The following is a 15,918-nucleotide window of genomic DNA, read 5'->3' as shown; positions in this document are numbered from 1 at the left end:
GTATTTGTAAGGAATAATTTATATAATATTTATAATCTGTTATATGTTAGAGTCGATTTTCTTCTAAGAATGTCTGGTTGTTAAAATATTTTGGATTATGGAAGAAAGTGTATATAAATATAGGAAAATATTTTTTTTAAAATTAAATTTTGATAATTTTAATTTCTACTCTAATGTGGTATTTTTTAAATATTTTTATTTTATTTTTATATTTTAAATATTATTTTAAATTATAAAAAAAATTATATTGTGAAAATATTATTGTGCATAAATTTTACAAATTAAAAAGAATGTTACAACGGTGATTGATGATGAAGAGGGGTCAACGGCCATGATTGACGGAGCAGTATGATTGGTGAAAAAGAGGATAAATCTTCTCTTTCACTTCTCAGACAAGGAGTGCAGAAAAAATAACCTATTCACACTCACTTTTACTGTTACTTTATTCACTGCTATATAAATCTTTGTCTTATTTGTGACATGTTTTAAAAAATTATATTCACACTTTTTTTTAAAACTTATTACTCAAATTCTCCATCATCTCACTTAGATACTTAAATTATATTTTTTTTAAATCAAATATATATTTATTTCAACAATGTATTCTCTTTGAGGGTGAAAGTATTTTATTTATCTTACTAGGTTATATATACTGTGTGTGTGACACTTCTAAAATATTTAACGTGATAAAAAAGTTATCTAACCTTATTTTATCATAATTCAAAAGTATAATAATTAGTTAAAAATGATAAAGTAATTAAATTAAGTATAAGAAATAATTAAAAAATTATATATCTTAATCATACTGGCACTCTAATTAAATTAATTAAAATATTAAACAACGAGAAGTTAAAAAAAGGTTTTGTATTATATTTTGTAAAATATTTATAAAGATTTATCATAATATAAAAATTGAGTTCAATATTAGCTCCTAAAAAGTTAACATTTAATATATATTTTTGTAGTAGTAGTCAAGGTGTAGGAAATTATGTTTGATATCATTAAAATTATAATTGTATTTTTGTAAAAATTATGAGTTTTTTTATATTTATTTATATGGGTCAGGTTAAACATCGCATGAATCACGGTTATAAATAAATTATGTAATAAATAGATCATGGTTTGATTTTTAAATCTCATTTTTAAAAAAAAAAAACTATATATTCTAAATTTTTGTACACACTCGATAGATGTCTATAAATCATAAGTTTTTTACATAAGAATCTTTATAAAATCTTGGTGTTGTATAAATTACATTTTATTAAATATTTCTGATAGTCCTAAGTTGTTTGAGCACAATGTTAACATTGTCTTTTTCATTAGATTGACCAAATAGCTCATAGTTTGAATCATCAAAATATCTAGTAACATAGATTCACATTTTGAAATTATAAAATTGTGAACATGACATGAGTGTGTCTCCCATGTCCCTACTTAAACGTTTGTGTCTCCCATATGTTTATACACAAAATGTTCAATATGTCTAACTGGTTAGTTATTACACCGAAATAATCAACAATATTTTTTATACCCCACCTAATAACAATAATTATCAGAAAACAATAAAGCAAAAACTACAAGTTTTTGTGTCATGTCATTTTACTAATTAATACGATATAGAAATTCCTTATTTTAGTTATCATGATTGTGTTTGATTTGAGAGGAAAAATATTACTTCATAGGTGCAATAATAAATCCTAAACCAAAATTTTGTTTTTATCAGCGATGAATAAATAAATTTTAATAGAATAATTATAAATGTTTTAACCTTTTATAAAAGATAGATACCATATAAAAAAAATGGAAAAAGTTGGTGACTCATGCAACTTTCACATTCTTCTCTTTGTGTTTAAGCTGGTTTTGCACATATCTCCATGAACTCTTCCTGCACCCCATATTAAAATTTTTTTTTTTTTTTGTTTTTTTAAGTACAAAGTGACTTTTGAATTTTGTAATTTGGAAGTAAAAAATGTTCTTGATATATACAAAATATTATTTTAAAAATAAAATTTTTAATCTAAATTTATAAAATGACTTTCCAATTGCACGATCTAAACTGTTTTGGGACAGTAGAATCTGTATTGACTTTCAAATTATATATACTCTAAAAATAAGAAGGTGTATTTAAATTTTCACACAAAAAAAAATATATAAGTTGGTTCTTTGTTTTTTTTGGTTTTAATGTAGTTATAACTTTTAGAAAATTAATATAATTCAGTCCTTTCTATTAAGTTTCTTGAAATAGATAAAATATTTTTCATCAAAATTAAAAATATTAATAAGAGTGATTTGTTTTGTTGATTTAACAAAAATTTAATATCAAATTTGATAAAAAAATATTTAATTTGGTTAAAATAATTAAATTGTATAAATTTTTCAATATTCAAGACTAAATCTATAACCATAGATAAATAGGATATTTTATTTTGTATTCATATTTTGTTATTCCAATTTTATCCTTAATTATTATTTTAAAAATTAATTACTTTATAAATAGTTTACTTAAAAAATATCTTTTGTCTTCAACATTTGCTTTAAAAACTTTTCTTATGTACATATTTTATTTTTTTAATTTTACATTTAACAACTATTTTAAAAATTCATTATATATTATTTATTGAACTGAATCGAACCTAATCGAATTGAACTGAACCGAACAAGACCGGATCGAACCAAACCAAACTGAACTGAACCAGACCAAACTAAACTGAATTGAACCGAACCGAACCGAACTAAATCGAACTTAACCTAACCTAACCGAACTGAACTAAACTGAATTGAACTAAATTGAATTGAAATATTCTTTAGTTATGCTGAATTTTAAAGCACCTTAAAAAAATATGAGAAAAGTTAAAGGAAAATTTTATACTTTCATAAGTAATTAATATAAAGCAAAAGTAAAGTCGCTTTGTAACGTGTATAAAAAATGTCACACCCAAAAGTTTTTTCAGCACCAATACCAACCACAATTGTGAGATCCCTTTTATACAATTGAAACATAATGTTTCTCCCCAAATTAAATATAGAAATTGTATAAACAATAACATAAACAAACTGTATACTTTCAATAAAAAAACATTCAAAGGACAAACTTAAATTGGTAAAAACCTAAATATTTAAGAAAAATATTATAAGACGATGAAAAAAAAAAGTGAAATGGGAGTAGTGAAGCACTGAGTATAAAAAAATGAGAAAAATGCAAAAAACATATAAGAGAAAAATAAAATGTTAGTTAGGGTTAAATTAAAAAAAAAAGTCATATCAATTGGGTGGGGTGTGAGGTGTTAGAATTGCAGTGAAGGTAATAAGGTGGTACGACAAGGCGGCATGACCTGATATAGTAGCGACAGAGATGAGAAGTTCACGATCATTGTCTTAATGATAGTGATTGAATTAAAAACATGGAGTATGCGCGATGTGTAGGATAAGAGGTAATTGAAGAAAAAAGAGAAAATAAAATACATAATTCAATTAGTGAGCAGTTAACCGATAGAAGTTCATTGTTATTTTTTTTTTAATTAAATGATAAAACAATATTGTTTAATTTTTATTATTTCCTTTTACTTTAATGTTTAATTTTTATTGTAAGTAATTTAGTTTTTTTTTGTTACTTAAATATATAATAAAGATAATCATAGTTAAGTTTAGTTAGATTAATTTTGTTCATCTATAACAATATATAAATAGATACTCTCTTTTGTGTCCATATTTCGTTATTCCAATTTTATCCTTAATTATTATTATAAAAGCAAAATAGTTTATAAATAATTTACTTTTAATCATTAGTCTAAAAATCTCTTTTGTCTTCTACAGTTGTTTTAAAAACTTCTCTTGCGTACATATTTAATTTTTCAAATTGTACATTTAACAACAATTTTTTAAAATTTCATTATATATTCTTTATTGAAGTGAACTGAACTGAACCAAATCGAATTGAACTGAATCAAACAGACCGCACTGAACCGAATCGAACCAGATCAGACTGCACTAAAACGAATCGGACTGAACTACACTTAACTGAAACGAACTGGATCGAACCGAACCAAACTAAACCAAACCGAACCAAATTGAACTGAACTGAACTGAACTGAATTGAACCTAACCGAACCGAACTGAACCAAACTAAACTGAATTGAAATGAAACATCTTTTAGTTGTGCTAAAATTTAAAACACCTTCAAGAAAAGATGAGAAAATTTAAAGGAAAATTTTACATTTTCATAATTAATTAATATAGAGCAAAAATAAAGACTTTGTAACGTGTATAAAAAATATCACACCCAAAAGTTTTTTCAAAACCAAAACCACAATTGTTACGTCCATCTTAAACAATTGAAATATAATATTTTTCCTAAATTAAATATAACAAATATATAAACAATAATATAAACAAACTACATACTTTCCATTAAACAAAATTCAAAGGACAAACTTAATGATTTTACGTTAATTAATACTAAAAAACATTGAATCATCCACTTTATATTTTTTTAATCGAAACAAAGATTAATAGAATAATTAAACTAAATAATAAAAACAAAAATTGTTTATATAGGTGCAACAGTCAATTTTTTAAGTGCCAGAAGAAGCTGGTATGAGATTACTTTGAATTCGTGACCCAACCCAACAAATCCTTTTATTTTCTTCTTGGTAATTTGCAACATAATATGGACCAATTGACCAAAATTTTGCTGACCACTTTTACTGATTACACTCTCCTTCATACTAATGCACACAATCCCTAATCTTTTTGTTCTTGTCCTGTTGCATTAAATAAACTTTTTTTAATAGACTGAATTTGGTTGATGCTATTTCAATTTCTGATTATATAAATGTATTTTTGAATTTATGACAGATGATTAAAAGGAAACCATTTTGTTTGTTACAATTTTATGAAATCAGTATGACTATATGAATTGGTTTATTCTTCTAACTATTAAGTACTTATACAATTAAACATATTATTAAGTATACTGATATTTTAATATTTCTTAGCAAAGAAAGATAGTCACTTAACAATTTAAAATAATTATATTTTTAATATATTTATAACAAGAAGATATATGGGATAGCTATAAATTAATGTTAAATTTAGGCTTATAAAAATGAAAATTATAATTTCATTATAATATAAAACAAAATACAATAGAGTGACTATATGATATTTTATAATATTATATGTTAAGTAATTAATTTATATGACGTATCATTAAAATTATAAAATATATTATGTATTAATATTGAAGAATTTTTTTTAATAATAATTTTATTTATGTCAAATCAATCTAACTCACACTTGATTTAATACGAATTTAGTTAGAAAAAAAGACAATGCGGAACCTAATTTACTCCTTTTATGAAACATAAATGAATTATTGAATTAACTAGTTTAATAATATTTTAATATTTTAATATTTTGATTTATTTTATATATTTATAATTAAAAAATAATAAACAATTATATAAGACAATTAATTAAACAAAATTGAATATGTTTAATACACAAGTTTAATGAATAAATTCAATTTAAATAACATTTAAAAAATTAAATTTTGCCAACCCAACTTAACAAAAATCCGTAATCCTTAGAATCCATTATATTACATGTACTATATGTATAAATTATTTTATATATTATAAATGTTTGTAAGACGTGATATATTTTATACAATATATTTATATAATATAGGTAAAATACTTTATAGTTTATTATATGATTATAAATTTTATACTACAACAATAAATAATAGTCTATACTATTATATTCATTTGTATCCATTTCTTATATTTATTTATTTTTAACCTTTATTCTCCAAATAACTACTTTTTTAAATCAAAATAACTATTTTATTAATTTTATATTAATTTTTAATTTATTATTTTTTAAATTAAAGTAATTATTTTTTCTTTTATAATTATAATATTAATATTTTGATTACCTTTTAATATCATAAAAAAAAACACTTTTTTCATTTGTAATAATAAGAGTAATAATTTAATAATTAAAATTTAAACAACTAAATTGATCAGACTCTTCATCTTCTTCCTAGTAACTTGTATACTCTCTGTTTCTCTTATTTCTTGCCCTTTCCCTTCCCCTTTCTGTTCCATGTGCAAACCCTAACGACATACCAATTCGATTCGAAGCAGAAAAGGTGAAATTGGAGTTTCAGAGACGAAAAGAAAATGGCTTACGGTGGTGCAGGTCCTGTGGGTGGTTCGGGCTCTGCATCCACCATTAAGCAAGTGAAATTGGAGAGAGAAAGCGAACTCAGAATAGAAGTGGGTAACGACGCACCACTTCGCCTTCGACTCCTTAACGGAACTGCTGAAATTTTCGGCACCGAGCTTCCTCCCGAAATCTGGCTCAATTTCCCTCCCCGGCTCAAGTTCGCTGTAACTTCTCTATTAATCATGTTTTTTGTTGTGTTCACATCTCTCTCTCTCTCTCTTTTTTGACAAGGGTAATGTTACTTTGTGTCAGGTGTTTACTTGGTTTGGTGCGACCATTGAAATGGACGGAGCTACTGAAACTGATTATACTGCCGATGAGGTAAGCCATTGTAGCAGCCTTATTGAATGTTTTATTTCTAACTTGTTGGTAAAGCGAAGAAAAGAAAGAAACAAAAAGAACATAAATATAACACTATTTGAGATATCAGTGATTAGTATAATACGAATTTTTGAGTGCAGACTCCCATGGTAAGCTATGTAAATGTGCATGCCATACTGGATGGAAGAAGAAGTCGTGCCAAAGCTTCACCACCTGATGATTCTGATGCTTCTCAGGTATTTTCTCGTGCTTTTTGCTTGATTGTCTGGATAGTTGACATAAAATTTTAAATTGGGGTTGTGGTTTTGTCTCTTCCCTTGATATTGTGGGAAATTGCTGACAACTCCTATTGACACGGTTGTGGTTTCATTGTGGTGGTTGAGTCTCTTAAAACGTTGATGTTGGGACCAGAATTGTGGCCATGGACATATCTTAGAAGCTTGGATTTGATATGATAAGTGTTTGTTGTTACTTTTGTGTGAAAAACAATGCTTTATTCGAAGTAAATTGCGCTGAGAGACTTGAAAGCTTGTGATTTTATAGATTGGGATGCTATTCTTTCATGTGTAAGTTGTAAAGCTTGTTGTATGTGAATTTTGTTTTTCAGGGTCCCAGGGTCATTGTTGTAGGACCTACTGATTCTGGAAAGAGTACCTTGTCCAGGATGCTTCTTAGTTGGGCGGCTAAACAAGGTTGGAAGCCTACCTTTGTTGACTTGGATATTGGCCAAGGCTCTATAACAATTCCTGGATGCATTGCTGCCACTCCAATTGAAATGCCCATTGATCCCGTGGAAGGCATTCCACTTGAAATGCCTCTTGTATACTTTTACGGGCATGCAACTCCAAGGTATAACTGATGTAACCTCTATTATACATTGGCAAAATTATATAAGAACTTTCATTGATTTGAGATTTTTAGATTGTTGATAGCTCATTAAGGAAATGGAAATCCAATCTAAATGTATTTGTTTTTCCAGCAACAATGTAGAATTGTATAAAGTGCTCGTCAAGGAGCTTTCAGGGATGATCGAGAGACAATTTACTGGAAATACCGAATCTCGAGCTTCAGGCATGGTGATAAATACTATGGGATGGATAGAAGGAGTAGGCTATGATGTAATTGGTCTTTGAACTTTAACTTATGACTGTAAACTAATCTCTATTCAGACATGTAACTTACTGCTAATTTTGATTATACTGCTCTTTCTTCACTCACTCTCTTGTGTGTGTCTGTTGCAGTTGCTCTTGCATGCAATTCGTACATTCAAGGCCAATGTTGTCTTGGTTTTAGGTCAGGTGTGTGCCATGCATATATATATATATATATATATATATATATATATATATATATTATGTACTATTTAACATTTGCATCATTCATATTCTGTATTAGTTATGTATTGAAAGACAGTTCCAATGATCCCCAGTATCATATTTTTAAAATTTCATACTTTCCTTGTACATGATAGTAATTCTTGCATTCTGTAGAAGCTCAGTGTGTCAGTCTTTCTTTTGAACTTCTTATAGGAAAAATTGTGCAGCATGCTCAAAGATGTGCTTAAGAGTGAGCCGAAAGTAGATGTTGTGAAACTTCAAAGGTCAGGTGGAGTTGTATCTAGGAATGCAAAAGTCAGGCAGAAGGCCAGAAGTTATAGGATAAGGGTAAACCTACGTGTCTTCTTTTGAATATCTTCCACATGTGTTAACCTCAAATTGATATTTTCCTTCCTTTTTTTTTTTCATTTTTGAGGATTTATATTTAAACTATGAAAGTCTGTTATCTCTGGGAACTTGTTCTTATGAGTTTATTTGTTAATATAGGAGTATGTTACAAGCAATGGTTTTGTATTCTGGAAGATTTGAAAAATCTAAACGGAAAAATTGTTAATTTTAGTGAATGTTTCCATTTTCAACATAAATAGTGAAACGGTTGGTAATTGTTTTTTTTTTTTTTATCTTGAAATTTGCTGCTTCCTCAATATTTATGTACCCTTAGTTGGTGTTTAGAAAGTCTATTCTCGTGCAATCTAAAAACTACATTGACAGTAGATCACTTTTACAAATACGAACAAGTCGTTTATTAGCCTTGGGAAGTGTAGTAGGATGAGGGTTTTCTTTTCTTTCCTCCCTCTGGACACTGTTTAACACAATTTCCTGTTCAACTATTTTTGGTCTAATTGAAATTACTGCCATTTGATTTTGACACAGGAATACTTCTATGGCCTTTCAAATGATCTTTCTCCACATTCTAATATTGCAAATTTTAGTGATTTGTTTGTTTATCGAGTTGGTGGTGGGCCACAGGCCCCACGCTCAGCCTTGCCAATTGGAGCAGAACCTGCTGCAGATCCAACAAGAGTTGTACCTGTAAACATAAACCGTGATTTGCTCCATCTTGTCCTTGCTGTCTCATTTGCCAAGGAACCTGATGAGATCATTTCCAGGTAACTGCGGTTCTGATTTTAATCATTTTTAAGTTTTAAATTGTTTGAACCCAGTAAGTTTGATCCATGCATTTTTATTTTGTTCTAAAGTGATGTGGTTGCTTGTATGTGTGAGGAGTAGTGTCCCTTCTACAAATATAGTGACACTAGAGAGATTTGTGTATCGAATATCTGATAAGCAGTGTGGGGCAAATGGAAACTGGTGACTCTTTATGCTGTTAATTTGAAGTCTACTTGAAATTATCCATCCGATATGATTTGATTTGCTTTTATGGAAATGGTTATTCTTAAAACTTTATTTATCTATTTAATTTTCTGACACTTCTATGCATAAAGTGGCCTGTCTTGAGATATTCCTCGTAAACATTCAAAGCTCCAATTTTATGAATACCTAAACCTCTGTTCTCTATTTTTTTTTTTGAAATGGGAAATTAGTTTTAAGCCTCTGAATATTATACCCCTCTTCTCAATTCCTTGCTTCCTACAAGTATACATCTTCTTACCATCTCATGTCTTTTCTGGTGCAGCAATGTTGCCGGGTTCATTTTTGTGACAGACATTGATATTCAGAGGTTTGTATCGTTCCATTTAATGATTCATTTTATTTTTACAGTCTCTGACTAATGCTTGCATTGTTGTTTTTTTACTTACAGAAAGAAGATAACATACCTTGCTCCGTCTTCTGGAGAGCTTCCAAGCAAGTATTTGATAATGGGATCCTTGACATGGCTTGAAACATGAACTAATGAACAGCATTTTACCGGAAAATGTCTCACCAAATTTGTTGTGCTGGTTCGCCAGTTTTGTGTCGTGATCAAATGTAAATACTAAATTTAGCTTAGATCCTCTTGTGAGGTGTTGTTTTGCGTAGTGGGAAGTTCCTCATGTTTTTTGTATCAATGTCAACTTTAAACTTTTTTCCATGTCGGGATAGACAATTTTGTTATGTTTAATTTTAACATGAGAATATCTATTTTCTGTTTAGATTAGTTTATGTTGCGAAGGGATAACTAAAATATTAGCAGTGTTTTAACTATTTTTTTCTGCTCTTTGTTTTTTAATAGCCGTTGTCGACCATTATTGTGTATATATGTGAGGGAAATTTTCAATTTGAAGTCAACAATAAAAGCAAAATCTCTTGAAAAAACATATTCGTCTTTTATTAAAAGGGTATTGGGAATTAGTTGTTCAATGTTGTTACTTACCAACTGATACTCACATGTTTTTATATTACAATTTGTTTTTTAATTTCTCTATTCAGTCCTTAGATTTTAGAAAATACATTATTTTTGTTAGATATTCAGTTTTACATGTTTTGTTGTTAATATAATTGATCTCTAATTTTAGTATATTCATTTAAGGTATCATCGATAAATAGTTTAGTTAGTTAAAGTATAAAATATAAAAACAAACGTACACAAAAATAAGACTTCTAAAAGTTAAAATCACAAGAAGTAGAGAGATTAAAATTGAAGAGATAAAATGTGCAATTTATTTTTAGGATAATGATACTTTAACTCATTTTTTTTTATCAATTTTTAACCCACCATTTTCATCATTCTTAGATTATCACATCATTACAAAAAACTAAAATAGATAATTTAAGAGTAATGAGAATTATGGGTTAAAAGTGAGTTAACAAAAATGGATTAAAATATATTTTTCTTTATTCCTATTCATTAGAAATTCTAGATAAACGTTAAATATAAGTTATACCCTAGTTTAAGTTGTGATAGACACACTAATTCTGTGGCTACATCTAATTTCATTAATATAAGAAAATTCAATTTTGTTGAACTTTACAATAGATTTGATCAGTCGTGGAGATTTTAACCAATGCAACTTTTACAAATTTAGAAGTTTTTAAGTGCTCCATAGTTTATTTAGTTTTTATAGTTTATTTATTAATGTAATTTTTCAATAAAGACAACAAAGTCTTGAATTCAATCATAAGTGACGATGATATTCAATGTTAGAAAGAAAACAATGCGATACACAATTTTTTAGTGATATCAAGTATGACCTTTTTTTTTTTTATAAGAAACAATTTTATTTAAACTAAAATCGAATAAAATTCATATAAATTGTAAAATTTTCAATTAAAATATTTCATAATCATAATTAAAGAGATAACTAAATAACAAAAAGAAATTGAAAAGATTGAGGTATTAAGATCGTGTTAAAAAATTTAATCGTATAGTTATCCATATGGAAATTTAATGAAATTAAACAAGGGTATAATTAAGACAAATATAAAATATTTTTTTTGAAGTAGAAGCATAGTTTATCCAATCCACTTAGCAATCTGAGATTCTATTTTCTTCTCCATTGTTCCCGATGGAAATGGATTCCCTTCCCAACGGCAACAACGCCACCGGAACTCCGATCGCCGCCACCCCCAACCCGGCGCCGCCTCCGCCGTCGAACCTTCCCCAACTGACGGAGTCTCTGAAGCTGGAGCACCAGTTCCTTAGGGTCCCTTTCGAGCACTACAAAAAATCCCTCCGTGCCAACCACCGCGCCGTTGAGAAGGAGATGTCCGCCGTCATCTCCGGCGTCAACGAAGCCGCTGACCTCTCCCCAGATGACGCCGTCAACCATCTTAACTCCCTTGTCTCCCGCTTGCAAGGGCTCAAGAGAAAGGTAAACTGCTGACCTAATTTTCTTGATTTGAATTTCAATTCATCGCGTGATGCAAAATAAAAAAAAAAGAAAGACGTTTTATTCTCGATTGGCATAGTTAATTTTATATTCGGAGTGCTTAATAATACTCTGTGTAATGTGGTTAGTGATTACTATGTGTAGTCATGATCTGTAGCATGGTTTTTGGTTCTTGTTGTTCCGATGATTGGTTACGTGTGTTATTAAGTATAACTGTTGCTTAATTGGGAATTTGTGTTCGCCTTTCTTGAGTTTTATGATGATCATGATTTGGACTTTTGTGAAAATATGTTAAAGTTGGAGGAGGGAAGTCGGGCAGAGCATTTACAAGCTCAAAAGTGTCGAGCGCGTCTCGATCATTTAGAATCTGCCGATGCGGAAAACTTGCCAGAATGGAATAACACTCGCTTGAAGCGGATTCTTGTTGATTATATGTTGAGGATGTCATACTATGACACTGCAGTGAAACTTGCAGAAAGCAGCAACTTGCAGGTGATGAACAAGGTGGTCGAATGTGTGATTGTTTGAAATGTACATTTTCTTTTGGTATTGATTCTAACAATAATATCACTTATGTTGGTGTCTCAGGATCTTGTTGATATTGATGTATTCCAAGAAGCAAAAAAGGTTATTGATGCTTTGCAAAATAAGGATGTTGCACCTGCCCTAGCATGGTGTGCTGATAATAAATCAAGGCTGAAGAAGTCTAAGGTTCATATTGCTGTTTGATCTTTTTAACAGTTGGTGCACCATGCCATAGGCTGAGTCATAGCTTAGGCTTTTAGGTTCATATTAATCGGCATTTCTTTCAAAGCATTTGGAATAGGAATTCATCTCAGACATACTGCAACAACAAAATATATTCATATTTAAGAGAAGGATAACCACCGTAATGGTCAAGTATAAAAATGTCTTTAGTCTGCTTAAAGTTTGAAAATAAAAATAAAAATAAAATTATAAACTAATGCAAATCCAGACTTTCTCAAATGCCCTCCAGTACCAATAGAGTTTCTCATTGGATGACACTTGTTAATAATCAATACGCAAATTCAATTTTCAAGGCATCAGATCATATTTACCATTGCTAATTTCGAGTGGTTTAATGATGACAGAGCAAATTGGAGTTCCAGTTGAGACTTCAAGAGTTCATAGAATTAGTAAGAGCTGAGAACAATTTGAGGGCTATCGCGTATGCTAGGAAATATCTTGCGCCATGGGGAGCCACCCACATGAAAGAATTGCAGCGAGTCCTTGCAACACTAGCTTTTAAAAAGGACACCGAATGTGCCACATACAAGGTGAGTATACCTTGTCTTTAAGTGATTTTGTGCATTAGCGATACTAGTGTCTTTAATTTTATTATCTTTTCAATGCAATGGTGTTAGGATTGTATTTATGTTCTCTGTTGTTAGAATTCTAGAACTTGTAATTAGAATTACAATTTGATACCCTTTAGTATCACCCCACATTTGTTTTGCATTTCCTCCCTACCCACTTTTCATCCGAGGATTCAAAGGGGAAGAAAGTCTTCAATTGTTATGTGACTGGAATAGAAAGGGCGCTAATAAGTTCATGATTTTCTCTAGCATGTGACATTTAAGAACGAATTAGTGACTTCTGAGTAATTTAGGCTTGTACTTGTATGTTTAAGTTTTTACCATACATTGTGATTCCCAATTCATGATTGAAAAGTTGAACGGCTGATCCATGATGTGGTTTGGGACCTGATAACTATGTAAATGTCAAAAACACAGTACAAGATAGAGTTGTTTCATTTTCTTGCTGTTAAAAACATTCACTTCGTTGTACAAGAGCATGTAGTCCTTCAAGTTAATTATATATACTTTACTCGAAAGAAAAGAAAGGAATGGCAGCCAATATGCTAATAAACTGTAAATGTTTCTAGTTGTTAATAATTGTAGTCAACAAATCGAACTGTGTCTTAATCCTGTAAGTTGTGCTATATTCTCTAGTTGCAATAATCGATTGACTTTTACCTAGCGCATGTCATATGTAATTCACGGCCAAGAAAAAAAAATCTCTATTGATTAGGTTAAAAACAACAAATATTATTTGCACGGGTTATTATGTTCCACTGATCACTTGTTGACGAAGATTTTCATGCCTCTAGTATTTCACACAAAGTCTATGTAATTCTTTGCCAGAAATTTTGCTTCATATTGCATTATTGTCTTGAGGAGCTGACATTTCAGCACTAAAATGTTTTAAATTTTCTCTTACATGTTCTTTTACAGGTTTTATTTGAAGATAAGCAATGGGATTTTCTAGTGGACCAATTCAAACAGGAGTTCTGCAAGTTATATGGCATGACGTTAGAACCCTTGCTCAATATCTATCTGCAAGCCGGGCTTTCCGCTCTCAAGACACCGTATCCATTGACAACTTGAACTATTGGTTATCATCTGGAAACACTTCTTTTAATGCTAGATGCTTCTATGCTGTGTGTGGATAGCCATATTTGCATACATATAACTGAAACAACCCCGCCATCCTTCCCAAAAATTCTTAAAAACACTTGGACTTTCCTTATCCTTTTGAGGGAATTAATGGTATTAAATGGTTTGCCTACTAAAGGAAATTCCTTTTGATTGGAGTGGTTCGGTTCCCTTTTCATGCAGTTATTTTAAAACCCTCTATATATATTAAAGTTGAAAAGCATTCTTTGTATGAAATTTCATACTTGACAGACACTGATAATCTGTCTTGAGCCCTTATGGATCAATTCATGATAATGACCTTGTTGTGAATGATATCAAGGCTCATACTTTTAATACCAAAGCCTCTTGTAAATTTGATTGGTTATTGTTAGTGTATGCATTGCTAAAGCTTTGAGATATGTCCCTTGACTTGATAAAGATATTGTTACGAGGATGATTGCACAAAAGAGGACCCTCTATCACAGGAAGCTTTCCGCACATTAGCCCTGCCATTGCCGTACTCAAAGCAGCATCACTCTAAGCTTGTTTGCTATATAACTAAGGAGTTAATGGACACGGAGAACCCACCGCAAGTCTTGCCCAATGGATATGTTTATAGCACTAAGGTTCCTGTTATTCTAGACACTCTTCTAGATATTCCATGGATAAGCATATTTTATGAGGCTAATTTTGTTATTTATTTGGTGTTCTTTGCAGGCTCTTGAAGAGATGGCGAAGAAGAATAATGGTAGAATCATCTGCCCAAGGACGGGTTTAGTTTGCAGCGATACAGATCTGGTCAAGGCATATATTTCATAAATCTGTATACTTAAAAAGGTATGATTCATAGTTGAAAATGTCAATCTTGCCTTGGCTTCAAGCTACCATGGCTGTTTGATTGTAATGTTTTGGCAAATTACTCTGATGGGCTTCCGTTATTATGTCCATTCTTTTGCTTGTGTTCCTGTGTTTACTCAAACAAACTTGTACATATGTTAGATGTTTCAAACTGTAACTGGGATATGACGTAACCTTGTGCATACATTGATTTGTATTTTTCATAGTAATGAACTTCTGTCAGTGCCTCTGTGGTTTGTTCTGAACATACCACGAGAAGGAATTTCATAGAGAAGGAAAAAAGAAGAAGGTGGAATGAAGATGAGTCATGGAATAGCTTAATGTGTGTATTTCTTTTTAGAGATTTTAAAGTTACGTGTGTGCGCTGGTGTCTGTTCTGTGGCTAAAATTGTATGGCTTAAATTATAATGAGTATAACTTTTATTTTATAGATTGGTTTTGAAAGAATGAGTGAAGTCTAATTTTTTAAACCATTGAATAAATTATCTTTTGATACAAATTATTAATTAGTTTTTAAAATGGTAATTGTAAAATAAGTAGTTCACTAAATTATAATTAGAAGATGAGAGCAACATTACATTACCTACACCCAAAATTCTGTATTTTCTCATACGTAAAAATAACGCCTTGGTTAATGCACACTATAAACATTTACAATCACGTGTAAACAAACTCTTCATATAAGTAGAGATGGCAAATAAACCCGTCTCCGTGGGTATTGTCCGAATCCGTCCCCGTTTTGACGGGGAATTTCCGCATTGACTGGGTATGGGTATGAGAAATCCCCGACTTTTTCAGTTGGGTATGGGATGGGTATGGGGATGTACATATACCCGCCATAATACCCGTCCCCGTCATATTTCCATTATCGTTTAAATTATTAAAATATTCACAATTAATATATATATATATATATATTTTTTTTCTTTTTTTTTCTTTTAATTATTTCATTTGTCATGAAAC

At 30.0% G+C, this 15,918-nt stretch overlaps 2 protein-coding genes across 3 annotated transcripts; both read left to right on the top strand.

Moving 5' to 3' along the window:
* Nucleotides 1-6,034: 6,034 nt before the first annotated feature.
* CLPS3 (CLP-similar protein 3) lies at nt 6,035-9,982 on the top strand. Its single transcript, XM_028080124.2, has 10 exons — nt 6,035-6,395; nt 6,484-6,552; nt 6,693-6,788; nt 7,160-7,401; nt 7,532-7,670; nt 7,794-7,850; nt 8,082-8,216; nt 8,763-8,998; nt 9,526-9,570; nt 9,652-9,982. The coding sequence occupies exons 1-10, from the start codon at nt 6,186-6,188 to the stop codon at nt 9,737-9,739; spliced, it is 1,317 nt and encodes a 438-aa protein (XP_027935925.2). The 5' UTR covers nt 6,035-6,185; the 3' UTR covers nt 9,740-9,982.
* Nucleotides 9,983-11,275: 1,293 nt separating this feature from the next.
* On the top strand, nt 11,276-15,270 carry LOC114191007 (LisH/CRA/RING-U-box domains-containing protein). Of its 2 annotated transcripts, none has more exons than XM_028080125.2 (7): nt 11,276-11,641; nt 11,957-12,163; nt 12,248-12,370; nt 12,772-12,957; nt 13,915-14,048; nt 14,537-14,723; nt 14,815-15,270. In XM_028080125.2, exons 1-7 carry the CDS (start codon nt 11,336-11,338, stop codon nt 14,914-14,916), a joined length of 1,245 nt encoding a protein of 414 aa, XP_027935926.1. In that variant the 5' UTR covers nt 11,276-11,335; the 3' UTR covers nt 14,917-15,270. The 2 variants fall into 2 exon arrangements, with proteins under 2 accessions (XP_027935926.1, XP_027935927.1); XM_028080126.2 differs by having other exon boundaries at nt 11,277-11,641; nt 11,957-12,151.
* The last annotated feature ends 648 nt before the right edge of the window (nt 15,271-15,918 follow it).

This window comes from Vigna unguiculata, chromosome 7, assembly GCF_037176805.1.
Source record: "Vigna unguiculata cultivar grain cowpea cultivar isolate G323 ecotype 2 chromosome 7, ASM3717680v1, whole genome shotgun sequence".
In the NCBI taxonomy this organism is placed as follows: domain Eukaryota; kingdom Viridiplantae; phylum Streptophyta; class Magnoliopsida; order Fabales; family Fabaceae; genus Vigna; species Vigna unguiculata.
Note: the sequence above shows the minus strand (reverse complement) of the source record. Positions and strands in the feature narration are given on the sequence as shown.

Excerpts from the sequence above, each read along its gene's own strand:
- CLPS3 (XM_028080124.2), top strand. The coding sequence starts at position 6,186 with ATGGCTTACGGTGGTGCAGGTCCTGTGGGTGGTTCGGGCTCTGCATCC. Across the intron at positions 6,553-6,692 it reads CTGATTATACTGCCGATGAG|ACTCCCATGGTAAGCTATGT; the intron begins GTAAGCCATTGT and ends TTTTGAGTGCAG. Across the intron at positions 9,571-9,651 it reads ACAGACATTGATATTCAGAG|AAAGAAGATAACATACCTTG; the intron begins GTTTGTATCGTT and ends TTTTACTTACAG.
- LOC114191007 (XM_028080125.2), top strand. The coding sequence starts at position 11,336 with ATGGAAATGGATTCCCTTCCCAACGGCAACAACGCCACCGGAACTCCG. Across the intron at positions 12,164-12,247 it reads ACTTGCAGGTGATGAACAAG|GATCTTGTTGATATTGATGT; the intron begins GTGGTCGAATGT and ends TTGGTGTCTCAG. Across the intron at positions 12,371-12,771 it reads CAAGGCTGAAGAAGTCTAAG|AGCAAATTGGAGTTCCAGTT; the intron begins GTTCATATTGCT and ends TAATGATGACAG.